The sequence below is a fragment of the Alexandromys fortis genome, unplaced genomic scaffold, assembly GCF_014885135.2.
Source record: "Alexandromys fortis isolate MF-2015 unplaced genomic scaffold, M_Fortis_MF-2015_v1.1 scaffold_25, whole genome shotgun sequence".
NCBI classification, from domain to species: Eukaryota; Metazoa; Chordata; class Mammalia; order Rodentia; family Cricetidae; genus Alexandromys; species Alexandromys fortis.
Window position 1 is genome coordinate 14,269,914 of NW_026067904.1, and position 27,092 is coordinate 14,297,005.

Sequence of the window (27,092 nt, forward strand, 5' to 3'; positions counted from 1 at the left end):
GAGAGAGAGAGGGAGAGAGAGAGAGAGGAGAGAGAGAGAATGAGAATGTGTGTGTGTGTGTGTGTGTGTGTGTGTGTGTGTGTGTACACATCACAGTCCAGAATTGCTGGATTCCCCTGGAGCTTGAGTTACAGTTAGAGTTGGTTGTGAACTTCCTGACATGGGTACTAGAAATTGTACAGAGGGTTCTCTGTAAGAGCAGTACACACTCTTAACTGTTGAGCCATCTCTCTGGCTCCATAAACCTGAATTCTTAACCTCCATTGATAAGAACATTTATTTGTAATATGTTTTTGGCAGCAGTTTGTCTGCAGTGATTAGAATTTGAAATACATGCATAATTTTCATTAATGTCTTATTTCTACTTCCAGAAATTTGTGTAATAAAAGTATTTAAATAATTGTTGATTATTTAGTAATTTAATAATTGTTTTTATGACTGAGTGTGGTAGCACTCAAGAGACAAGTTGCAGGATGACTGTCCAGAGTCCTAGATCAGCCATAAGTTACTTAGTCACTTCTTGTCTCAAGAAGTCAGAGCAGGAACTTAGCTCAGTGGTAGAACACTTGACCTAGGTTCAGTTCCCAGCAATACATGCACATGCACCTATACATGTACACATGCACACATAGAAATTATTCTTACTAAGTATCTCTTTTGGTAGTAGCAAAGAAAAAAAAACAATGTATTGGTGACTATAAGTTAATGATGTTTTTACATATTGGAATATAGTGCTTATTTAAAAGAAATAAAAGAACTACCACTTGTTTATAAAAATGTATGTTTTTTATACATGTATGTTAGGCACATAAGCCCTCATATATGGAAAGAGAAACTGAGCACGATGTTTGCTTCTTCTTCTTTTTTTTTTTTTGTACAGTTAGTTAAAATAAAGAAATACATTTATATGGGAGAATGGCTCTGGGGTTAAAAGCAACCTGAGTTTGGTTTCCAGCACCAGTGTTGGGCAAATGATGCCTCTGCCTCCATTGTTGGCACTTGTGCACATAGCCACACACAGTCACATACACATACCCATATTTGTATTTTAATAATTTTTTTTACAAAAGCTTGTCCTGAAAATCTAAAAATGTAATCTTCTAAGATTATATAATTAATTGACTTGCATTCTCCCTAGAACCATTTGTTAATTATATACTCCTGTTATTTCTTTCCACCAGCTTTTGAATATGAATTCTTAGAGCAGACATTTGAACATTTAGTTTTAGCTTAAAGTAATGATAGCTGCTGTCTGCTGTGTGTGTTGTGCATGGTCTACTCAGATCTGCTGCTTCTCTAAAAAGACTGCTGCAAAGACAGTTTATAATAGTGTTCTGTTTGATGTAACTAATTTGTTGAAACAATTGTATTTAAAAGTCAATGTTTTCTGTTTTCAACTTTCCCTGGGGAAATAATGGCAGCAGAACACATGGAAGGGCCTGGTAAGTTCAGCTTGAGGCTGAGGACCTAGAGAAAGTGTTGAAGGAAAAGTTGATTCTTAATCAGCAACCTTCATCATTTTCTCCCTAAACCCTGAAGTGTTGTTTACCAAGAGGGGATGCAGTGAGCATGAGTTGTTCCAGCTACTGGGCAGTCAGGGTCAGGCAAAAGGGAGCTACTTGCATTTTCCTGATTTACAAAGAGCCTGTGAAAAACTCCTTGCTGCAGGGCTAGCCTTCTAAACTTTTTAATGAAAAGCAGGCATTGGCACTTTAATATTACAGTAAAAATTGAGAATCCTTTAAATAAATGTTCTTTAAAGAGTATAAAGTCATAAATTAGCTTACATAATAATCTACACATAATCTAATCTGTAATCTTTGGGAAGGGGTGCACATTAAATATGCTATTAGTCACCAGGTAATAGCTAGGGCAAACTAGGTTTATAGAACTATTTTTCTGTGTTTTGTGTTTTTTAGTTGATCTTTAATTAGAATACCTGTATTCAGGTCTCAGTTTTACTGCTCAGAAGGAATTGAAGTTATTTAGAAATTTATTATACACTATACATCCTAATTGGCCATTTGGATTTATTGAAAGGAATAATCTTATTAGAAGTCTTTTTAAACAAAATATGTGCTATTTAGAGAAAGAATTGAGATTGGCTGACGCTTTTATCTCTGCCCTCTTCTTCTCCAGGCTACGCTGACTGTGTTGTATACCAGGAGACAGAAGCTTTCTGAGCAGCTCCTTTGTGACACTAACTATCCTTCCGTTTGCACATTCACAGGATTCTGATCTCCGAAGTGCACTTCTTTTGGAGCAGGCTGCACATTGCTTCATAAACATGAAGAGCCCCATGGTTAGAAAATATGCTTTTCACATGATCCTGGCAGGCCATCGGTTTAGTAAAGCAGGGCAGGTGAGCATATTTCCTTTTAAGAGGTTGTTACAGCTGGAAAGATGCAGCTTTTGCTGCTTTTTCAGATGACCTGAGTTGGGATCCCAGCACCCATGCTGAATAATTCACAGCTGCCTGTAACTCCAGCTGCAGAGGATCTGATCCTTTTTTGTGGAATACCAGGGTGCCTACCCTCATCTGTGACCACAAACCCATATGTGCATACATAATTAAAAGTAAAAACCAATCTTTTTTAAAAGGTTATTTTTTCATTCTTTTTCATTTATTTATAAAGTATATTCTGGTCAGTTTTGTTGTTTTTGAGACAGGCTCATCCAGTGTAGCCCTGGCTGACCTCATACTCAGAGTTCTGCCTGTCTCGGCGTCCTAAGTACTGAGATTCTTGTCATATTTGTGTATGTTTATTTATTTTTTTTTTGTGTGTATACCCATGTGTGGGCCTCATTCTCAGAGTTCTCCCTGTCTCTGCCTCCTAAGTGCTGAGATTTTTGTCATATCTATCTATCTATCTATCTATCTATCTATCTATCTATCTATCTATCTATCTATCTATCTATCTATCTATCTATCTNCTTCCTTCCTTCCTTCCTTCCTTCCTTCCTTCCTTCCTTCCTTCCTTCCTTCCTTCCTTTCTTTCTTTCTTTCTTTCTTTCTTTCTTTCTTTCTGTATACCCATGTGTGGAGTCATACAACTGGGTAGGTGTAGTTCTCATCCTTCTACAGTGTGAGCCCTCTGGGTTCAAATTCTAATTGTCAGGCTTGGTGGCAAATCTTTACCTTCTGATGACTCTTGTCTTCCACCACTTGCCAGCCGTTTATATTCAGTCCTAAAATTAAAATAAAGTCTGCTTTTAAATATTTTTTTGGTAAAGATATGAGATTTGGATTTAGACAGATGCAGGCTTAAATCTTGATGTTTTAAACAGCCTGATTTTGGTTATTTTTTCTGTGCCTCAGTTTTGGTTTTTAATTTTTCATTTATGTGTGTGTGTGTGTGTGTGTGTGTGTGTGTGTGTGTGTGCTCACATGGTATTATATGCCTTTGGAGGTCATAGTACAATTCTTTGGAGTCAGTCTTCTCCTGTCACTTTGTGGAGTTTGGGGGATTGAACTCAGACCATTAGGCCCGCATGCAAGTGTCTCTATTCCTTGACCAGTCAATCTCACTGGCCCTCTGTCTTTTTTTTATTCAGTATAGGACCCAAACCTTGTGGGATGGTACCCTTATATTCGGGGTGGGTCTTCCTTCCTCAGTTAAAGCTTCCTGGAAACAACCTCACAGATACTCCCAAAGGTGTGTTTCCATGGTGATTTTACATCCAATCAGGTTGACACTGATGACTATTATATATTACTTGTTCACAGAAAGAATTTGAAATAAATAAAGCAAAATTGAGCAGTGAACATTTTCCTCAGAAGTTAACTCAGAGAAATAAGGGGTGGGTGTAAGAATATACGAAAACATATGCACACTCACACTGTGGGTGGCTGAGGAAACCTGTGTTTCCACATAGAATTTTGTAATTGTGAGATCATCTTAATTGTTAGCTTCATTTTTCTTTATCATATTCTCTATAGTGGGTAAAAGGCAGTTTATACTTGTCTACGTCTGTTTATGTCTATTTTCTCCAGTTCAAGACAAATTTAAAATATAATACGTTTCATTTATTTTTACAGAAAAAGCATGCTTTGCGCTGCTATTGTCAAGCCATGCAAGTTTACAAAGGAAAAGGCTGGTCTCTGGCAGAGGATCACATCAACTTCACCATTGGGCGCCAGTCCTATACTCTGAGGCAGCTGGACAATGCTGTGTCTGCTTTCAGGCACATTTTAATCAATGAGAGCAAACAGTCTGCTGCTCAGCAAGGGGCCTTTCTCAGAGAATATCTTTATGTTTACAAGGTAAGTGCTTCTTTTAGGAGTAAACATTAAAACTTCTTAAATTATTATTTTCAGGAAAAAGCCTGTTTACCACTAGTCCCTAGAGTATAATTAAATGGTTTTATTGCAGAGTATGTAATTAGCTGTCATAAAAAATCATGAAAGGTTTCTTGGTCATAGCTCTGTACTGCATGGCCCTTACATAGTTTTTAAAAAAAGAATTTTAATATTCCAGTAAATATGGTTTTGTGGCTTTTCTTTTTTAAAAAAAAAAAATGTTTGTAATTAAGATAGTCCCCCTTTCCTTCCCCTTGAAGACTCTTTTTTTTTTAATTTTTTTAATTTAACTTTTATCTATCTACCTACCTACCTACCTGATGTGTTTGGTTGTTTTGCCTGCATGTCTGTCCTTTCTATCTGTTCCTGATGCCCACAGAGGCCATAAGAAGTGTTGAATCCCCTGGGACAGGAGACTTAGATAGTTGTGAGTCACCATGTTGGTCCTCTGGAAGAGGAGTCAGTGCTCTTTGCTGCTGAGCTATCTATCTCTTCAGCGCCCTCCCACCCCCTTCTTTTGAGATAGGTCTCACTCTTTAGCCAGGCTGGCCTCAGACTCTTCACCCTAGCCTTACAAGCACTGTATTACAGGTGCACACCATCCACATGTGGCTTTAGTTTATAACTGTTTTTGAAATCTTTACAAGAAATGCTTTAAGATTTCTGGATCACTTTTTGTTTTGTTTTGTTTTGTTTTGAGCCAGGGTATCATAACCCAGGCTGGTCTAGAATTCTCTGGGTATCTGAGAATGGATTTGAACTCTTGATCCTCCAGCTTCTTTACTTCCCCAGTGCTGGATTGTGGCCATGTGCTAGGCCTATTTTATCATGTTTTTAAAGGATTGCAACAAAATAAACAAATTAATGGATTTAACAAAATAATGGATCCTCCTACTATCCTTAGATGCATGTGCTCCTTTGTTTTCCTGATAAAAGTTGAGGTGTGGATTTGTAGCAAGTGTTGTACTGTAATCTAGGTGGATAGAAACCACAGATCACTGTTGGATGGGAAATTTAGGATCTTTTTTTATCTTCCTCACAGAAAGTAACTGCTCTTTTAGAGTCATTAATTTGACCAGTTAAAAATTGGGCAGATAGGATGCTATAATGACTCAAGAAGCAAAGGTTACACTAAAGTGCCATTTGAAAGTTTAACATGCAACGAAACAAAAAGCTTAACTAGTTGAGTGCTCTTCAGGAACTTTATTTTAAAACTTAATACTGCGAATTAAAACCAGGGCCCTATGCCTGCTGGGTGAGCACTCTACCACTCAGCTATCTTCACGGCCTTTTAGTTTTTGATCTGAGTTGCTCAGGCTAGCTTTATATTTGTTCTGAGGCCGAGGCTTCCGATTATCTGGAGTTAGTTATAGGTCTGTGCCATCGGTTCTGGCTAGGAAGGTTCTCTAGAAGTAGAGTAAATAATGTCTGAAGTTCTCAGTTGTAATCTTTTATGACTCTGATATAGCATATAAACTAGTATTCGTATGTCTAAATTTTCTTGCATATCATTTTTATACCTGTGCATTAAAAATTAGGAAGCATGAAAAAATGTAGTTTTCTTAAAAACTATTTTTTTCCTTGTGTTGTGTTTCTCCCAGAATGTAAATCAGCTGTCACCAGATGGCCCTTTACCACAGCTTCCCTTACCATACATTAACAGTTCAGCAACACGGGTTTTCTTTGGCCATGACAGACGACCAGCAGATGGTTAGTAAACTCTCACTTGGCCTAGTTACCTAATGTTTATTTCTTTGAAATGCTCTGTCGCCAGTTAGAAGTTGATACGCAGTTGGATATTTGAAAATAGCTTTATGCTGCTTCATCTATTGTCCAGTCAATAAAGTATAATCACTACATTATTGCTTTTCTTTCCAGTCCAAAAACTAAAAATAATAAAGACCAAACAGTCGGGATTCCTTACAGAAGCTTTTCTCACTCAAGAAGTGCTCATCACTGTACCACCTTGGCAAGCATTTTAATACTATAAATACTCTTTAATTACAGCATTTATTCCCTTGCTGTAGCTACTGATTTTAGTTTTTTGCTTATATAAAACCATATTTTGATAAACATGTATATATAACTTAGTTTTTAATTGATTCTTTTGTTTTCTGTCCTGATAAAAGGTTCCCAAGCTAGTTGGAACCAGTCTGGTCTTGAACTTGGAGTAAGCCTTCTGCCTCTGTTTCTTAAGTGTAGGTTATAGCTGTGCACCACCACAGTTTAGGTTCTTTAACTTTGTTATTATGAGAACATACATAGAAGCAGAGAACATGGTTTGCTTCTCTGCTTGTTTTTTTGTTTTGTTTTGTTTTTTGTTTTAATGTTTTTGAGACAGGGTTCCTGGAGTCCAGGCTAGCCTCAGACTTACTTTGTACCTTAAGATGTCCTTGAGCCTATCCTTTGCCTCCTCCCAAGTACTGGGATTACAGTGTCACCATGCTTAATTTTATATTGTTCTGAGGACCAAATTTAGGGCTTTGAATGTGCCAGGCAAATACCCTCTAACTAAGCTACACCACCACCCCTTTTAAATATACATAGGATCTTTTCCTCAGGTTTGAAGCCTGAAACAGCATTCACTATTTGTATTTCTCCTTCAAATCTAATTAGGTGGGTTTTTTTTTTAAAATCAACTTTTGTAGCAAAAGTATTTTGATATATTTACATAAGAATAAGGGTCTGAATGAACTACTTCTACATGTTTAACTTTGGATAATGGAACATAATGTTGAGTGCGAAAAAAATCATTTGTAGCTTGAATTTGAAATACAGAAACCAATTCCATACATTGTTTATGTGTATACTTCTGAAAGTTTATAGGAAAAATATGCAAACATGTCTGAAAGTGATGCCAGCAGAGGTAATGGGGATGTTAGGATTGGAAGGAGTGCAGAAAGGGCATTGACTTTGGTTGTGATGTTCTTTTTGTAAACAATAAAATAAAGTCAGCTCATGAGATGAAAGTTGACTTAAAATTTGTTGTAGGAGTTGTAGGCCTCTTCCCACAGCCCGATTCCCGGCCGCCTGGCTAGCTTATGCCCCGAATAACAACACACAAATTGTATTCATTCAAACACTGCCTGGCCCATTAGCTCTAGCTTCTTACTGGCTAATTCTCACATCTTGATTACCCATTTCTATTAATGTGTGTGCACCAGTCGTACCGGGAAAGATTCAGCATGTCTGACCTGGCGGCTTGCTTCATTGCGTCTGCCCTGGCTACAAGTGGCATGGCGTCTTACCTCATTTCCTCCCAGCATTCTGTTCTGTTTACTCCACCTACCTATGTTCTAACTTATGAGGCCAAGCAGTTTCTTTATTAATTAACCAATGACCTTCCTCCATCAAAAAAAATTTTAAGTTATGACTTTGACTTGATGGCTCAAGTGGTAATGGTACTTGCTTCAGTGCCTGCCGCCCTGAGTTCAGTCCTGGAGAGCCACGTGGTGGGAGGGGAGAACTGGTGCCTAAAAGTTGTCCTCTGACCTCCACATTTGTGCCAAGTATGCATTCCCCATGTAAGTAAGTAAATAAATGTAAGAAAAATTGTTAAGATACAAGCAATGGGACTGCAAAAATAGCTCAGTAGTTAAGAGCACTGGTTTCTCTTCCAGAGGACCCGAGTTCAAGTCCCAGAACCCACATGGCAGTTTACAACCTTATGTAATTCCAGTTCTTGGGGTTCTAAAACCTTCTTACCTCCACGTGCCAGACACATAAATGGTACACAGACGAACAAGCAGGCAAAGCACCCATAGACATAAAATAAAAATATTCAGATTAAAAAACAAAAAGTTATGCAGTGGTAGCACATGCTAATTCTCGCTCTCAGGAGGCAGAGGTAGTTTACTGATTGAGCTCCAGGACAGCCAGACTACACAGAGAAACCTTGTCTTGAAAAAGTCCATACCTTTAATCTCAGCACTTGGGAAGTGGAGGCAGGAAGATGTTTCATGTCATCTTTAAGTTACATAGCTTGTTCAAGGCTTGCCTGAGTTAGATGAGCCACTAATCAAAAACAAAATTTTCATCTATAACCAATGTTTGATTTATTTTTCTGTATGTTGAAATATTTTATGTAAAAATTGTGGAGTTTAGGGAAAATAATATTTCAAAGCCAGGAAGAAAAAGATATCAGTATTAGATCAAAGTTATTGTTAGGTCAGGACTACTGAGTAGATATTTGTATATCAGAGAATTAGAAATTGGGCAAGAGTACATGTATATGTTGTATGTATATTTATTTGGATTCCTCTAGTTCTTATTTGAAGTGTTTTATATGAGGCACATGTTCATCATGTGTCTAAATGTGAAATTTGCTTTCTTATCCTTTTTTTCTTTTTAAAGGTGAAAAACAAGCAGCTACTCATATCAGCCTTGATCAAGAATATGACGCTGAATCATCCCAGCAGTGGCGAGAACTTGAGGAACATGTTGTGGCTGTGGCTAATAAAGGGATAATTCCATCCAGTTTCTACCCCACACAGTATTGTTTGAACAGTTACTCTGATAACTCCAGATTTCCACTTGCAGTTGTAGAAGGTAGTGTAATTAAACTTAAAAATGTTTTATGTGTATGAATGTTTTGCATGCATGTGTGTATACACACCTTATGTGTGCCTAGTGTTCCTGGGAGGTAGAAGATGAGGATGAATCTCCTGGAATTGGAGTTAGAGATGGTTGGAAGCTGCCTTGTAGGTTTATGCAAGACCAGCAAGTGATCTTAACCATTCTCCAGCCCAATATTTAAATGTATATTCATGACTTTTTGTTCTGTTTGGAGCAAATTCCCGATAGTTTATGATCTGCCACATTACTGGACTCCATGGGCACAAAGATCACTTAGTATGTACTAAGCATTTGTAAGCAAGTGGTGAGGCTCTATTGTCCATGTATGTGGTGCTGGAGTACCAAGAGAGTGACATTAGGGACATCCAAGTCATTTCCGAACTGATTGAATATGGTGACAAAGACAGTCTAGGCAAAAAAACACTGAAGGTCTGTTGAGAGACAGTGTCAGGTTTACAAAGTTATTAAATGTATACTTTTCTTTTGTAGAGCCAATTACAGTGGAAGTGGCTTTTAGAAATCCTTTAAAAGTTCCACTTTTGCTATCTGATTTGTCTTTGTTGTGGAAGTTTCAGCCTAAAGATGTCAATGGGAAAGACATTGAAAGAGTCAGAGAACGAGTAAGTTACTAACAGGCGTCTGTGATGTGCATGTCTCAGCTACAGCCCAACATTCTGCTGCTGTCTTACTCTTTTCTCCATTTGCCTATAAAAACCACATGTAGTTGGGTGGTGGTGGCTCAGGACTTTAACCCAGCACTCAGGAAGCAGAGGCAGACAGATCTCTGTGAGTTCGAGGCTAGCCTGGTCTGCAAGAGCTAGGTCCAGGACAGGCTCCAAAGCTACAGAGAAAAAAATAAAAAAATACAAAAAAAAAAAAAAAAAAAAAAAAAAAAAAAAAGGAAGGAAGGAAGGAAGGAAGGAAGGAAAGAACAAAAAAAAACATTTGCTTACTCTTGAAATGCATGAATATAGAAAAATAGGATCTTAAAACTATCTTCCTTTTATTTAGAAGTAACTACATTAACATTTTGTTGTTTATCTTTACATTGATTTTTAATTTTTATGTTTTTTTTCATGTTTTACATTTCCTTCTACTGTTCATGTTGCTTTGCTTATTTATGTTCCTTGGTATGTGTTTCCTAGTGTTAATATGTTGAATACCTCCTCTTTATGTTAACTGTTATGGATAAACCATAGACTGTGGTCATTTACTAGTTGGTTCGAAGGTCTCCATGTTCACTATGACAGTAATTCTATGGTGAATTTTTAAATTTAAATTGTGGTAGAATTTTGGGTAAAACCTATGACCATTTGTGTGTTAAGTAAGCCACACCCACATATCCTATGCTATTTTTACGCAAAGCTTTTAAGTAATTATTTTGGCCTTTGTTAACTGTGAGCAGCTGAACTTCTCTTGGGGTCTTGTCCTCTTGATGCCTGCATCTTTGCATAGATCACTTTAGTTGAGTCAGGCTGAACAAAAAGTGGGGGTGGAAAACACATTTCACAGAGCTTAACCCAGAGGCACTAGCTTCAGTTAATGTTACTCTTTGTAAATTTGGCCAGTGATATGTTAATGATTTGTTATTTTGTTCATTTGTATGTATATTTTTTTTAAAAACTATAATTTGTTTTTTAGGTTGCAGGTGAAACTGAAATGATTGGAACTGAAGTTATTTCAGAATTCTTAATTAACAGTGAAGAATCTAAAGTGGTAATTGTTTTAATTGTTTTTCTGTCTTTTGCCTTTCTAAGCTTGTAAACTGAAAACAGAATGTAAAAGATCAGCCCAATTCCTTTAAATGTTACATATTTTAGCTTTTTTAAGTCTAAATTTTGAACTATTAGAGAACTGGAATTGTTCCAAAGAAATCAGTAGAAAAGTTTGTCTTTAAGTTTCCAGAGAAGGCAGGTACAACGTTTTACTGCTTCTTAGGAATAGTATGGCAAATGTACAGGCACTTAGGTGTGCATATTTGTTTGGTTATTTATTGAGACAGGGTCTCACTGTGTAGCCTTGTCTGTCCTGGAGCTCAGAGTGTAGCCCTGACTGGCCTGGAACTCACTCCCTTGAACTCACAGAAATTGCCTGCCTCTTTCTCTCCCTCAAGTGTAGGGATTAAAGTGTATGCCACCACACCCAGCCCAGAGTCGGTTTGTGGTTTTTGTTTTAAATTAAAAGGTTTTTTTTAGGGCTGGGATGTTTTTAATGTGTGCAAAGCCAATATTACAAAAGAAATTGTATTTTTTGAGAATCAGGACATAATTTTTTTTTTTTTTGTCTGACATGGTGGTGTATGACTTTATTCCCATCACTCAGAAAGTAGAGACAGGTAGATCTCTTTGAGTTTAAGGTCATCGTGGTCTACATAGCAAGTTCCAGACTAGCCAGACCTACATAGTGAGACCCTATCTCAATAACAAAACCAAACAAAAGCCCAAAACAATTACTGAATTTACAGATCTTCTTTAAGGATGATGTTTTTCATACTTAACCAGAAGGGGAGATCACCACGACTAAGAAAATGATTTCCCAGGAGCAAGCCTCTTTCATTGCACTTGGATTTCCCCAATTGGGGGAAACTCCACTCCATACTTTGTGACAGGTGGTGGACTGTATACATGCTTTTCCCTGAAGTAAAAATTAAAATTAAAAAAAAAAAAAAAGAAAATTACTTTTCCTTAAGAAACATTGTCATTTTAAAAGTTTAGATCATGAGTTAATTCTGCAACATTCCAAAATTGAGGTACTGTGCTATTTAAGATCCTATGAAAACATAATAAGAATGACTTCAATATTTCCATAGGCAAGACTGAAGCTCTTTCCCCATCACATAGGGGAGCTGCACATTCTGGGAGTTGTGTATAATCTTGGCACTATTCAGGGCTCCGTGACAGTAGATGGCATTGGTGCTCTTCCTGGATGTCACACAGGTAAAGCTATAGCATCTATAAGCAGTTAGAAAAGTAACTCTTAAACCATCCCATAGAATACAATGAATGAGTAGAGTATTTTTCTAAATAGGTCTAATGTGCCTTTCAAGCATATCTAGCCTTTTGACATTGCCCATGTTACATTGTCATCTAAAAAGTTCCTATTTTTAGAACTGCAGTCAAATTACAAAAGAATGTTGCCAAGAAAAATCTCATAATATTTTAATGTGTTGGACTGCAAGTTGGACACGCTTGCCATATAATGACATCTAGATATGAATAAGAATATGTAATTTAGATTATTCTAACTTCTGGCATAGATTCAAAGGTAAGGGATTTTATTCCCTTGATTAAAATTTTTGTTATTGATCTCAATTTAGTAAATTGTGACTAAATATGTTACAGTTGTTTAAATATCTGCTGCCAATACAAAACAACCTTCATATATTTTGTTTTTAATATTTCCTTTCTATAAAACAACATACTAAAGCCAGTTTTCCTCAGTCTTTGGATATTAAATATTCAAAGCCACCTGTGGCAGTACATGTCAGTAATCCCAGCTACTTGGGAGGCTAAGACAGGAGAATTGCAAAAATAGCCTAAGCAGTTTAGCCAGACAATGTTTCACAATAAAATTTGGGCTATTGGTGTAGCTCCCTAGTAGTACATCTGCCTAGCATGAGGTCCCAGGTTCAGTCTTCAGTACTACTGACAAAGAACAAAACAACAGGGGGAAAAAATCACTTGAAATATTGTTTCTATACCCAAAAGTAGCAGAGTTAGTTTTAAGCTGAGATTCTTGGTGTCCTAAATAGTATTCTCTGCAGATTTTGATGAAAGCTAAAGATACATACATGTACTTTACATGGTTTGGTAGGTTTTGTTTGGTTGGTTTTTAAATAATTTGGAGAACTCTACAAGATCCTAATATTACTTTATAATTGATGTATAGCTGGTTGTGTTTAGGTTGAAAAGATGCTAAGAAGGGAGTTGTAATAAACTGCTCTAGTTCCAGAACTTTATTTTTAGTAATGTGTCTTCCAAACAAATTAAAATTGACTGCTATTCATGTGATGGGTTTGAATTTAGCATTCATAAAAGCTGATTATTAACAGTGAGAGTCTCCTGGAACACTTGCTCTCCCTTGCCCTTGTAGTTAAGATTTTCACTTGGACATAAGAGAAACTCAGACAGGATGGATCAGTGGAAACACAAAGATACAAATACTAATACACAAAAATTGAGTGTGGTCTTTTGCATTTTAGTGCTGTATTTCTGCTTACTGTTTGATAAGTGTGAGACATGGAATTTGTAAGTAGTCTTGCAAATTGATTATATTTTTAAAGCAGTGTGAGTATTAAGGATTTTGTTTTAACTTTGCTTTCTCACTGGTACCTAACTCTTAATCTAGTATCATGGAATTATGATAGCACATAAAATATATCTTACAGGGTGCTAAAACAAGGTACATTAAAGATCATAATTTATGTTATGTTTGACATTGACTCTGAATTAACATTAAAATAAAACCCATCTTATAAACAGAATTTTCATGCCGTTTTAGTATAGATACTTTTCATTCAGAATATTCCTAGAAATCTGGGTACAATAATTTGTGGGAATACTACATTATATATCTAATCTGGACCCATCACAGTGACCAAAGGCACTGAGTAGCCTTCAGGAAAGATGGAGTTATATGTCCATTCTAGCTCTTTTACACATGTGAGTACATGTTTTACTTGGTATTGAAGAGAGTGAAGAAGTTAAAACTATCTGTATTATAATTTTCATTGTTTAGCCTTTTGAGTTAAGTATACATCTTCAAAATAGTGCTATTTTTGTATAAGTAAAAGTAAATAACCTATTTTATGATTTTCTTTAATATTTTCTCATAGCCCACATCAACACTGGGCCCAAGACAGTTGTTCTTGGATCTTTTTGGTGAATAAATACTGTTTTTAAAAGACTTCTATTCAATGATATGTAGTCTTTATACAATGTAAATAATACAGAACAAAAATGGGATATTGGATAGCATAGTATAGAAGAAACATGAAATTAAATTGAAGTATACTTACTGTTGTAATTACATGTATTACTCAGCAATTACCTGGAATTTTTCTAGCATTTATGGAAATTTATAGTATTCATAGTATTCAAATTAAATCATCAAACCTATCATTTTAGAGTATTGATTTTTTTAATTTCAGGGAAACATTCTTTGAGTATGTCAGTCCGAGGGAGACAGGATTTAGAAATTCAAGGCCCACGACTTAACAACACAAAGGAAGAGAAGACATCTGTCAAGTACGGCCCTGACCGACGTTTAGACCCTATAGTCACCGAGGAGATGCCGCTGCTGGAGGTATCGCACTTCTTCCCATGTCATGGCCATGACGATTTACAGAGCCAGATGATGTTTCAAAGAAGTTAATTTTAGGTTGAGGTTATTGATAGTACATTGAATTGTACTTTTTGTTTTTGTTTTGTTTGTTTTAAAGCAGGGTCTCTCTATGTAGTCCTCACTGGCCTTGAACTCCTTAAACTCACAGAGATCTGCCTCCTGAGTACTGGAATTTAAACGGCACTTTTAAACCTGTTAGCTAAATCGTTCTCATTGACAGAGGTCAGCTATGAGCAAATTGACCTTGCCACCACAGCCATGCTATAAGATACAATCAATATACTAGTAGACACTGGGGGATATTTGTAACTCAGCACCTTGGTTATTGAACTCGATGACCCTTTTGCAATTTACAAAAATAATATGTGAGTGAATGCTCTTAGATAGTCTAAGCAGTATACAACTATGTGGGGATGAATGCACCTGAAAAGTAACCCAGACTCAGACAACATGACCTATAATGTCTGTATGTATATATGTGAGTGGAGCTATATGCTATGCCACTAGTAAGGAGACCATGAGAAAAGGTGTTGATGAAGGAGAGAAAAGCAGTAGGATGTGACATGTGAACAGAAAGGCTATGTGGGGGCATGGAGGAGTACATGTTTATAAGTACCTTAATGAAATTTAAAGCTGTGTTAGTTTCTAGTTTCCCTGGTAGGTATGACCACCTTTCTCCAAAAGATGCTTGCAATGTGATCCCAAATGGTATTTATGTTTCTAGACCTTGTGATCCTTATAAATAGCATCATGTCACATGGTTGGGTGGCAGTAGTGTTGTGTATTAAGATGAAACCATTGTTGAGTTGCTTGTATTCTGCTCAGATCTAATACATTTAAAGGCAAAGGGGCAAGTATAATGGTGGGGGGAGGATACGGGCCCAAGTACTGTTTTCTTGATAAATATTTTATGCATGTTTTAACTTTATTTGGTATCTTTGTCTATGTTGAGGATTTTTACTTATCTAAAATCATATTTAACTTTTTGTTGATTTCTGTATTCTGTACTGACTCTTTTAATCAAAACTTTTCAATTAAGTTAAATTTTATTGGTTAATTGTGGTGCTGGGGTTAAATCCAGGGCCTCAGATGTGCTAGACACACATTCTGCCATTGAACCAGCTGTCTTATTTACTAATGTTTGTATGCTCTAAAATTTTTATTCTTTCTGTTTATTTTTGGTTTTTCTTCACATTATTTATTTTCCATGAGTGTACTAGAGTACGCTTGTGAGGTCAGAAGGCAGTTGTTTTTCTCCTGCTGTCTGAGTTTGAGGGTAGAATTTCAGCCAATACCTTCACCTGTTGAATGTCTCGCCGGTTGTTTGTGGAGTCTGTGTAGCCCAGGTTGTCCTGGGACTGCTAGTCTTCCCACCTTTGTCTATCCAGTGCCTGGGCACCCTGCCTGTCATATTTGTGTTTTAAATTGAAGTAGTGTGTTCTCCTGAATGTCAGAGGAGTAAGAACAAAGTTTGTTTCTGTCCTAGTGCTTTTAGTATGGTACAGAGTACTCATTATGTCATCTGTTTACTGATATTCTGAAAATATCCACACTTTTTCCCCCTCAAAGTTTTTATTATTTGTTTGTTGAAATATAGGGTCTTACTGTGTTAGCCGTGGCTAGCCTGGAACTTGATATTTAGACCAGACTTGTAGAGATAGGAGCGGCGGGGCTGCGTCCCTGGCACCTGGCTGCCCGCATGGCTAGCTTATGCCCGAAATAATTACATGGAAACTGTATTCTTTTAAATATTGCCTGGCCTGTTATCTGTAGCCTCTTATTGGCTAGCTCTTACATATTAATCTATCCCATTTCTAATAATCTGTGTAGCCCACGAGGTGGCTTACCAGAGAACATCTTAACTTGCGTCTGTCTGGAATGGGAGAATCATGGCGACTCCTCAACTAAGCTTCTTTCTCCCAGCATCCTGTTCTGTTTACTCCACCCACCTATGTTCTAACCAATAAAATGGGCCAAGGCAGTTTCTTTATTATAATTAACCAATGACCTTCCTCCATCACAGACTGGCCTGAGATCAGCCTACTTCTGCCATTTGAGTGTTGGGACTAAAGACATGGGCCACCACATGTGGTTGTTTATTTGCCATTGTGTGCTACCTTTTTGATTCTGTGGTATTTCCTTATTTTGGTGTTTGTCACATCTTTAACATGGCAATCCCAGTCTCCTAATTTCCTACTTACCTATCCGCTTTAAGTTTGTACAATGATAATTCATTGCCGTTGCATAGTTGTAGTTAAGATTAGCTAGGAATGAATTAAGACAGATTGAGTTTAAATGCCATGTTAAGTATGCTCTCTTTTATAGCTTAAAGTCATAGACGTTTATCTGGAATTCTATAGGTAACAGTTTATGAGGGCTTGCTTTCAGAAGCAGATATTCTAATCACTATAGTAAATTTTTAAAATAAATTAGGAAAGGTCACCAAAACACACTTAATTCTACTAGTTTGTAAAGTTTTTTTTTTTTTTTATAAAACCAAATAGTTGATATGTTCCTTAGTTATTAAAGCTTTTAATAGTATAACCAGCTGGGGGATAGTGGTAGTGCATGCCTTTAATCCTAGCACTCAGAATGCAGAAGCAGGTGGTTCTCTGTATAAGGTCAGCTGGGTCTGCAGAGTGAGTTCCAGGACAGCCAGGTCTGCACAGAGAAACCCTATCTGGAAAAACTAAAGGGGGAAAAAGTATAACTTTTTTGTATCTCTTTAACTTAATAATTTTACCTTTTTTTGTTGAGAACTTTATACATGGACCCTGTCACTCTCATTGCCCCTAACTACTCTAACTCCTCCTATGTTCTCCCTCCCAAATCTGTGATCTCCTTTTTATTGTTTGAGTGTGAGTGTGTGTGTGTGTATGTGTGTAAACCTTCTGAGTTTATTCAGTTTTGCACGTGTGTGCATGTGTCCAGAGCTAACTACTTGGGCTTGGATGACCTATGTGAGAGCTCATTCCTTCGGTCTCCTTTATTGTCAGCCATTGACATCTGCAGCTCTTCATCTGGGGTGTGACCACGTGGGATTTCCTGTCAGTGTCTTCATATTAACTGGTGCTGTCATTATGCTGGTCTTGTTCAGGCAACCATATTGTTTGCAAGCATGGGTGCAACTTCTGTTATCTATAGAAAACACCAATAGCAAAAACCCTCGTCTTTGGCACTTACAGTCTTCCTACCCCTTCTTCCTTGGTGTTTCCTAAGCTTTATATGTAGGTGTTGCAAGTCGTGTTCTCAGATGACACACAGTTAAAGATAGAGCTTTATTCTGAGTCCCAGTTCTAAGTGTCTAACCTTAGAAAACCTCCTAACTCACTACGTGAACCAGGTACTGTCATTGGCCTAAACTTTGTGGAACTTAGTGGCTTTTAAATTCACACCCATCCTGTATTTGGAACTGCTCGTGTTTGTTCTTGTGTGGCAGTTTGAACGTCATGCATCTGAGCAGGGTGTTTGGAAGGAGGCGGCTTCTTACTCTATGTAGAAGCAACTAGCTTTTTGGCTGACCAAACAAAAAGTCTTGTAAAGAATGAACATTTGTACGTATTTGGTATTGAGATTAGGACCAGAGATCTTGTGTGTGAATGCTGGGGTGTGTTTTCAAGAGTTTCATTTTTGTTAATCTCTGGGGAGTCATTAAGTTTCTAGTTTTGGTTTCTTAGCATTTGAGTAGTCTGATTTATGCCTAGCTTTTATCCACAGTTCGAAAAATCCTTCATTTCTCAGTTTGGGTTTTGCCCGTTTGAGTTACTAGAAGCCTAGGGTTATATGGAGCTTTTGGATTTTAAAGTTGTGAATATGGAATCATGGGCCTCTGTGTTCTCTGTGAGAGCCGTGGGTAGTTACTGATACAGTTAGCTACTTTTAAACTTGACAGTAACAACAGTTATAGGACTAATTTTTGTCTATTTTTTACAGCCATTTAAAATAGCTTTTAACTTGTCCATAATCTACATAGTCATGCCAGTTTGACAAATTAGTCATATTGTTCTTGTATTTTAAATTCAGAATTTAAAATCTGTGTGGCAAAATAACCTTAGATGCTTGATTTAAAGGTAGAGCTATGAAATAACTTGTTCTTTTAGAAAACAGTCTCAGCGTTGCTCATTAGAGGCTCAGACTTTTAACAGTATAATAATATTTTTTCCCTCCAATGCAGGTGTTCTTTATACATTTTCCTACAGGGCTCCTCTGTGGAGAAATCCGAAAAGCATATGTAGAATTTGTCAATGTCAGCAAATGTCCTCTGACTGGACTGAAGGTTGTGTCTAAACGGCCAGAGTTCTTCACTTTTGGTGTCAACACTGCTGCTCTAACACCACTGAGCCCCTCGACGTCGGAAAACTGCAGTGCTTACAAGACGGTGGTTACAGGCTCTCCCTCTGCGGGCACGGCACTTGTATCATCAGCGTCGTCCATAGACTTTGGGACCAGCACAGGACAGCAGCTGGAAGCCATTCCTGTCCCCCTTCCCGACTCCGTGCTGCTCCCCGGAGCTTCTGTCCAGCTGCCAATGTGGCTTCGTGGGCCAGACGAAGAGGGTGTCCATGAGATTAACTTTTTATTTTACTATGAAAGTGTTAAAAAGCAGCCTAAAAGACGGTGGGTGATTTAAAACTTTTAAACTGTAAAATCTGTACTTAGTATGGTTACGTATTTGAATAAATAGTTGGTACTTGTTAATATATTGTACATCATTGTTTACTAAAGGTCACCATTTTCCTGGCAGGGTGGTGCATGCGTTTAATCACAGTGCTGGGAGGAAGAGTCAGGTGGATCTCTTGAGTTCAAGGCTAGCTTGGTCTACAGAGCAAGTTCCTAGATGACCAGGGCTACACAGAGAAACTCTGTCTTGAAAAACAAACAAAATATCATCTTTCAAATTGTACACGATGTTTATATTTAAACTTGTTATAACTATAACTTAATTCTAGTTAGCTAAGAATGGAAAGAAATTTAACTACATAAAGTTCTGTTTTTTTAAATAGAAAATGGAAAAAAACTTCAACATTTTTAGTTGTTTTAAGTCTATAAACTTTCTCATTCTTTGATAGATTTAAATACTGTATCATTTGTATATCAAGCCCCTCCCATACAGCTTCCTTTTGTAAGAATATAATTTTGGTATGTATGAGAAATGTGTGTGCAGTGGTGTTGCAGTGGATAATCACTTAAGATCTCCAGCCTCCCTGTTCTGTACAATCTCAAGCCTACCTACATATTGCACAGCAGAATTCGAATACTACTATCACCTTTATAAAATTAACATTTGTTTTATTCTGTAGAATATCTAAATGTCATGGGAAACAGTATAAGGGCAAAAATCAGAAAAGTGTTGGTACAATTTGGGCTCTTAGTAATGTAGATACACCTTAAGCGGATGGACACAGTGCACTGCGGCCAGGGAAGCATTAGTGGTGAGGTAGTGAGGTGGGCTTCAGAGGACAGGAGAGATTTCAGGACATGGAGTCAAGTGGATAGGAGTCAGCCATTCTAGCGAGTAGCTTTATCTACAAGTATTGGTTTACCAGTTAGAGAAGAATAAGAACTGGATGTTTTGCCACGGTACAAGCTGTAGGAAAAAAGTCGAGTAGGGTTTGGTGTGGTAGCACATGCCTATAATCAGGGAAGTGAAGGCAAGATTAGGAATATAAGGCTACCCTGAAGGAAAACAGACTTTGACTTAAAAAAACTAAACATTACATTTGAAATATCAAGTTAAAAGTTTTGGTTTCGGGCCTGGAAGTACATGCCTCAGAGGTTAAGAGTTCCTGGTGTTCTTCCAGAGGATCCATGTTTGGTACCCAGCATTCATATTGGGTGTCTCACAACTGCTTGCAATCCAGTTCTAGGTGATCTGGTGCCTTCTTCTGGTCTCTTTGGATACCCAGCATATGTGGCATCCACACACATTAAGAAAAAATTGAATCGTGGTTTTGTTGGTAGTTTTAATTTTGAGACCTAATTATTTGAGACAGGATCTCATTATGTAGACTTGGCTAGCCTGGAACTCACTATAGACCAAGTTGGCCTCAAACTCACAGAGATTATTCTACCTCTGCATCCTGAGTGCTGGGATTAAAGGCTTGCACACCCATACTTTTGGGAGCATCTTTGGGACCACTTTTAAGAGAGAAGATGTATTTGTTGCTATGTGAAGGTTATTTTCACTATGACGTAGTTTGATGAGCAGAAAAGCCTAGATAGAGCCAGGATTACTGTTAGTTTGCTTCAAATTAAGAAGAAACAACTGAACTAAACGTAGTCTAACTATAATTTTACCTTATTGTATTCTTTGTTTTCTGGTTATAGGCAATCCTGGAAGTTACTATGTTTCTGTTTTTTTATTTAGAATTAGAGATTTGTAATGTAGGGAGAGATCCTTAGATTCAGTTTGCATGTGTTTTTAATTTTCAGGCACAGAATTTTAAGACACACTGCAGTTATTTGTACTAGCCGGTCTTTGAACGTGCGAGCAACTGTCTGTAGAAGTAATTCACTTGAAGATGAAGAAGGCAGGGGAGGCAATATGCTAGTCTTTGTGGATGTGGAAAATACCAATACTGTAAGTTATTTTAAACCTGAATTTTATTTTAACGTCTGTTGAGAAATGTTTGTTCTTGGTAAATATTTTTTTCTCTACAATTTAGCATAAGTAAGAATTTAAAACTATTCACATGAGCTAGTATGAAAACATCTTAATATTCTCCACTGGCTTTGATTTTTGTGAAAGGATCTGATAATCATATGGTACATCGATGTCAGGTGTAGCATTTGTGATGCAGTCTGAGAGGTAATGAAGTGTGTGTAGTTCTGTGAGGATTTCACTTTCTGTATTAACAACCCTGTTCTCGTGTGCTCTGACTGCACATTTCCTTTATAAGGACATTTCTGTCTGTATACTCTAAATGTCAAGAAGGTGTAATTGTAAAGCTTATAGAATCTCAAGTTGATCAGTTCAGATACTTATCAAATGTTATTAGCTTTGTAATACTTTTAGCTTCATAAATCTGTGAAACCACTTTCTAGGAAACAGTGGGGTTTATTGTGCTAAAATGTTGGTAATTTTCACAAGACTGTTCATTATTTGAGTAGAAAATGTTGGTAATTTCTAGGTAATTTCTAATGTCAGATTAGCTCTCATTTAGGAAAAAAAATTATATACAATTTAAGTCACAACTAGTTTGAGATTTTTTGTTGTTTCTTGTCTCCTTCCCTCCCTCCCTTTCTCCTTCCTTCCCTCTCTTTCTCCTTTCATCCTTCCATAGTGACTCACTGTATGTTAGTGTAGGTAACTTCGAATTTGTCAGCCTCCTGGTTGCCAGGATTATAGGCATGTGTCAGGTGTTACTGTGTCCAGCTAATTGTTTGTTTTTTACTTTTTACCTTATTGAAAATGAGATATTTCTGGAGAAAACTCATCAGAAGAAATAAGTGTCCCTTTTTTTTTTTTTTTTTTTTTTTTTTTGAGCGCGAGAGAGATCTGGTCTTACTTTGAATTTCTAAGCCCATGCTTCTACCTCCTGAGCACTGAGATTATAGCCCTGAGATGTGGCTTATAGAATGCTAGGGCTTGGACACAGGGCTTCATGAATGCTAGGCCAACTGAACTGTCATCCTAGCTCAGAAAGTGTCATAATTTTATTTAAAACTCCACAACTGATTTATACTTTCTCTCTTGAGTCAGAGTCTCATTCTGTAACCTCTGGAAGTCTGAAACTTAAAATGTTGCCCATAAACAGTGGTCCTTTTGCTCCAGCCTCCCAAAAGCTGGTATTGAAAGTGAACTGCCATACCTGGCTTATGAATAATTTTAATTATTAAATTCTACCAGAAATAGTAGATCCTAATAACCTTATGTATGGATAACTATGAATATATAATATACAAATATATTTCATTGTTGCTTTCTCTAAAGTGTTGGAGAGGATTTAAATAACTTTCTGGGATACGTATTGTTGAATTATTTCAAATACATATTACATTTAATGTTTTTATTTCTGAAGATTTGTTTTTATTTTATACACATGAATGTTTTGCCTGCTTACATGTAACTGTATGTGTGTCTGGTGCCCATGGAGGCCAGAAGTAAGGACTGAATTCTCTGGAAATGAAGTTATAGATTATTGTAAGCTGCCATTTGGGTGCTGAGAGTTGAACCTAGGTCCTCTAGAAACTCAGCAAGTGCTCTTAACTGTTGAGCCATCTCTCTAGCCCTCCTCCTTATTTTATTTATTTTCCTCTACTGGGAATTAAATGGGGCCTTGTACCTGAGGCAAGTGCTCTACCATTGAGCTTCATCCCCATCCTCTAATTACTTTTGCTTGGTTTGAGTAGCATCTGATTTTGTCCTCAAGTTTATTAATTCAGTGCTTTTAGCCTCAAGTGACTTTTTTGTGTCTTTGACAGAGTGAAGCAGGGGTTAAAGAGTTCCACATGGTGCAGGTGTCAAGCAGTAGCAAACACTGGCAGCTGCACAAATCTGTGAACATCTCTGAAAACAAAGGTCTGTACCCTTAGTCTCACACTGATTATTATTTGGAGGCTTGTGTTAGTCACTTGTGGTGGTGGTGGTGGTGATAACCAAAATATATAGAGATGCAAGCAACTTAAGGGAGGAAGGGTTTGTTTTGGCTACAGTGTGAAGGCATACAGTCCATCCTTTCAGGGAATCCATTGGGGTAGGAGCATGACATGCCTGGTCACACTGCATCTTTGTCAGGAAGCAGAGAGAGTAGGTAGGAGGTAGGGCTAGGAATAAGACCTGAGTGGCCTTCCACCAGCAAGGCACCACTTATTTAAATACACTAGCAATAGGGACGTTTTGCATTTGAAGAATAGGAATTAGCTAAACATATGGAAAAATCTGTATGTTCAGAGTGCATGGCATATTCGTGTTTACTGGAGAAAAAAATGGTTGTGACTTTAGTGTAAATTATGCTGCTAACTCATGTAGACTTTAGTAGCCAGTAAAATAAATCAGCATTTATTTCTTTTTACTTATTTTTGTGTTTGTATCTGTGTGCATTTATTTTCCATAGCACACATGTGGAGGTCAAAGGACAACTTGGAGGAGTCAGTTCTCTCCTTCTTCCATGTAGATCCCAGTATTAAACTCAGGTCATCAGACTTGGTAGTAACCACCTTTACCTGTTAAACCATCTTTCTGGCCCTATAAGAACATTTTAAAGCCAGATAAAGTGGTAGGAAATATACTATATCAGAAATTTTTATGAGTCATAAATGTGGAGAAGCACTAAAAAGAAATGATTGAAAAATACTGAAAGGGCATGATCAAGTGTAAGACTGTGGGGTGCCTAGTATCCCAAAGTTCTAACCTTCCCAACTTAGTGTTTAAGACGTCAGATGTCAATTACACACACACACGCAATAATAGAGTCACATATGCTTGTGTATCTTAAGAGTCTGAATTTTAAGCTTTTCAGATGGTTAATAAATATTCATTTTGTTGAAAAGAGAACAGTTTTTTTGTTTTTTGGAGACAAAATTTATTGTGTAGGCCAGGCTGGCCTCAAACTCAAGAGATTTGTGTGCATTGCCACACTCAACCAAATGAAATCTTTTTTATAATTATAAGTTGCTTTCTGTTTTGATGAAGGAAGTTTGAATAATGAATTGGGCTTTGCACATGTTATAACTTGAGAAACATTTTTATTTCTAGATGCCAAACTTGCCAGTAGGGAGAAGGGAAAGTTTTGCTTCAAGGCAGTAAGATGTAAACAAAAAGAAGGTAAATTTGTTTTACTTTGATAGTTTATTAATTGTCCATTTTATATCTTATAGCAGTAACATGATTAGTTTGTTTTCCTGTTTTTTTTTTTTTTTTAGCTGCTGTACAGTCTTCAGAAAAATACACTTTTGCGGATATCATCTTTGGAAATGAACAGGTATGCAGTGTTGCACAGTAGTATTTGATGTAATTGTCTAATCTGAAAAAAAAAACTGTATCATCACTAATAATCATCTTTGAATAGTGAGCATCTGAACTTTATATACTTTTACAGCCCACCTTTAATCCAAGTGTGCCATATGGACTATACCACTTTAATTATATAAAATTAACTTTTGGAAATACCCAGTCATGGAAACACAGTGCTTAGGATTTTAGAAAAGCCAGAATTACTTGAGGAAACGTTTCTGTTTAGAAAAAGTAACCATAGTACAGCCATTTTTTTTTTTTTTATAAGTGGCCCCTCTGTTTTCTAAGTCTACTTAAAAGTCTTTTCTCATGTTGTCATCTTCAAATCTGGGCATATCACATAGTTCTGAGACCTGGAAACATTGGGTGGGTACTTAGGCTGTCTTAGAATTGGAAAGGTTTTTGTAAACACTTGATCATAATATGCATGAGTCATCCAGAGCAAGTTTTCAAATGTTAAGAAGTGTGCATTGGGGATCTTATTAAGATGCCAGTTCTGGGGGTTGGAGAGGTGGCTCAGAGGTTAAGAGCACTGGCTGCTCTTCCAGAGGTCCTGAGTTCTATTCCCAGCAACCATGTTGTGGCTCACAACCATCTATAATGAAATCTGGTACCCTCTTCTGGCCTGCAGGCAGAACACTGTATACATAATAATTTAAAGATAAAAAGATGCAGTTCTGAAGTGTCAGGACTGTGGTGGAAACCTAGGTTTTGCGTGGTTGTCAGTTTCTAGGTAGTCCTGCAGGCAGACCTTAGTAGCTCGATCTTTAGACCTTGGCTTTGAGGTCCAGGTATAGAGAATTTTCTTAGAATAAAGGCTTTTCTTCCCCACTTCTGAAGCCTCATTGTGATCTGCAATAGAGTTTGGGAATATGATTTTTAAAAATTGTTTTGAAGACAGGGTATCATGTAATCCATCCTGGCCTCAAACTCCATATATAGCCAAGAATAACTTTGAACTACTCCTCTTCCTGTCTCCATATCCTGAGTCTTGGGATTACAGGCTTATGTCATCATACCTGGTGGTCTTAAAGGTTTATGGCACTGTGTCTGGTGGGATTGCAGCCCTGTTGGAGCATGTCTGCTAGACCATTTCTGGTGGGATTGCAGTTAGAGCACCATGTCACCATGTCTGGCTTTCCTTGTGAAGCTGGAGGTTGAACCCAGAGCTTTGTGTATGCTAGACTCTCACTCTGCCACTGAACTGTGTCCCTAGCCTGGACCATGCTTTAACATGTGGTTTTAATTAATTTTGTATGTGCATGTGTGTGCCGTGGTGGATGTGAAGGTCAGAGAAGACCACTTTCTGGAGTGAGTTCTCTTTCCTGCTTGAGTCGGTCTCCCCATGTCTCTGCTGCTGTACTCTTTATGTTCCAGGCCAGCTGGCCTACAAAGTTTGGACTGCTTCTGGTATGCACCTTCACTTTACCATAAGGGTGCTGGAATTAAGATGTGGGTTCTAGACATCCTCTTGAGGTTATCAGACTTGTATGACAAACACTTTTACCTTTTTATCTCCCTGCCTTATGCATTTCTAACCAGCTCTACTGTAATCTGAAGAGGTCATCTGAGGAGCCACCCACTCACTTCTTCATGTTCTTTACTAAATCCAGACATCCCTAAAGTACTGCATTTCTCTCATCAGGAACATGTTGATTGTTTTCTATGACACTATTTGAGGAAGCAGCTATTTAAGGAACATCTCACAACTACAGAGGTCCAATGATTGCAAAGCATGTATGATTTTAAATGTTAGAATTAGCAGTATTTCAGGTCTTCACTTGTATACTTTTATCATTTATTTTTCTATGTTGTCTTTTTGCTTATTTGTTTATTGTGATATTGGTGATCCTAGGACTTAAACCTAGGATTTAAACCATATGCTACACAAGCACTCTATCACTAATTTATACCCTAGCCCTCTTTTTTACTTTGTACTTTTAGAAGGGTCTCACTGAGTTGTCTCTATTGGGATTACAGATTTATGCCATCAGACCTGGTGGATGACTTTTTAATTTTATTTTAAAATAATTTAAATTCCTACAAGCATCAATTGGACCCTTAAATTATATTAAATCTGCAATTTTTGTTGTATTTTTTGTTAAATAATATCTTATTTGAGCACTGAAGAAGGCAGAAACAAAGACCTTTTTTTTTTTTGAAGTATCTGATTGAATGACACCATGTACTACAGATTAAGGAGAATACTGTGGGGATGATATTTTACCAGAAAAAGTTCACCAGAAGAGGAAAAAACTGCACTTTTTTTGTTTGTTCTTTTAAGTGGTTAGGATGGGTTAACTTACCTCTTATATTTTTGGTTGTGGCCCTACCCTTTAACATCTGAGCCAGCTTTACGTATGAATGATACACGCTTAGTAATCCATAAAATTGCAAATGTAGAGATTTTACCATGAGAGAGTATTCTATGTTAGGGGGAATCCTATAGATTGGATCTTTTCTCACATTGTTTCTTTCAAGTAAATACAAAGGGCAGTTTAATACTGTGATTATCTATGTTATTTCATTAGATGCTGCCTGGATAGTGTCCTCATAAGTTTTTAGTTAATTCAGCCAGATGCCTCAAAAAGTACTCATGCACAAAACTATTTAACAACTACAATGAAAATGAGTTTTAGTTCTAGAATCTGACTGATTTTTTAGGGAATTAAATGAATGTATAGAACTTTTGTTTTGTAGAATTGTAGTTTTTATTCATCCTCCTGGACACTTAGGAAAATCATGGCAGTATAGAGTGTTTTGGTGTAGCACCTTTTAAGGTTATGAGTAATTTGCACTAAATCTTTTAGATATTCAAATGACCTTCACATTCAACTGCACAGACAAGAAATTAATGAGCAAACTTTTTGGTTTATATATGTTATAGAACTGTACATTTTGGCAGAGAATATTTAAATG

General features: G+C 37.1%; 1 protein-coding gene across 4 annotated transcripts in view; it reads left to right on the top strand.

Annotated features, from left to right (window-relative positions):
• Positions 1-27,092, top strand: part of Trappc8 (trafficking protein particle complex subunit 8) — an 82,783-nt gene that overhangs the window by 46,694 nt on the left and 8,997 nt on the right. For all 4 annotated transcript variants that reach the window (XM_050134908.1, XM_050134909.1, XM_050134910.1 and 1 more), the window contains 13 exons: positions 2,231-2,362; positions 4,040-4,264; positions 5,902-6,010; positions 8,654-8,848; positions 9,365-9,495; positions 10,517-10,591; positions 11,685-11,811; positions 14,025-14,179; positions 18,393-18,835; positions 20,651-20,798; positions 22,643-22,739; positions 23,916-23,984; positions 24,083-24,141. In XM_050134908.1, coding sequence (XP_049990865.1) covers positions 2,231-2,362; positions 4,040-4,264; positions 5,902-6,010; positions 8,654-8,848; positions 9,365-9,495; positions 10,517-10,591; positions 11,685-11,811; positions 14,025-14,179; positions 18,393-18,835; positions 20,651-20,798; positions 22,643-22,739; positions 23,916-23,984; positions 24,083-24,141 — 1,965 coding nt within the window. The remainder of the gene's footprint in view (positions 1-2,230; positions 2,363-4,039; positions 4,265-5,901; positions 6,011-8,653; positions 8,849-9,364; positions 9,496-10,516; positions 10,592-11,684; positions 11,812-14,024; positions 14,180-18,392; positions 18,836-20,650; positions 20,799-22,642; positions 22,740-23,915; positions 23,985-24,082; positions 24,142-27,092) is intronic.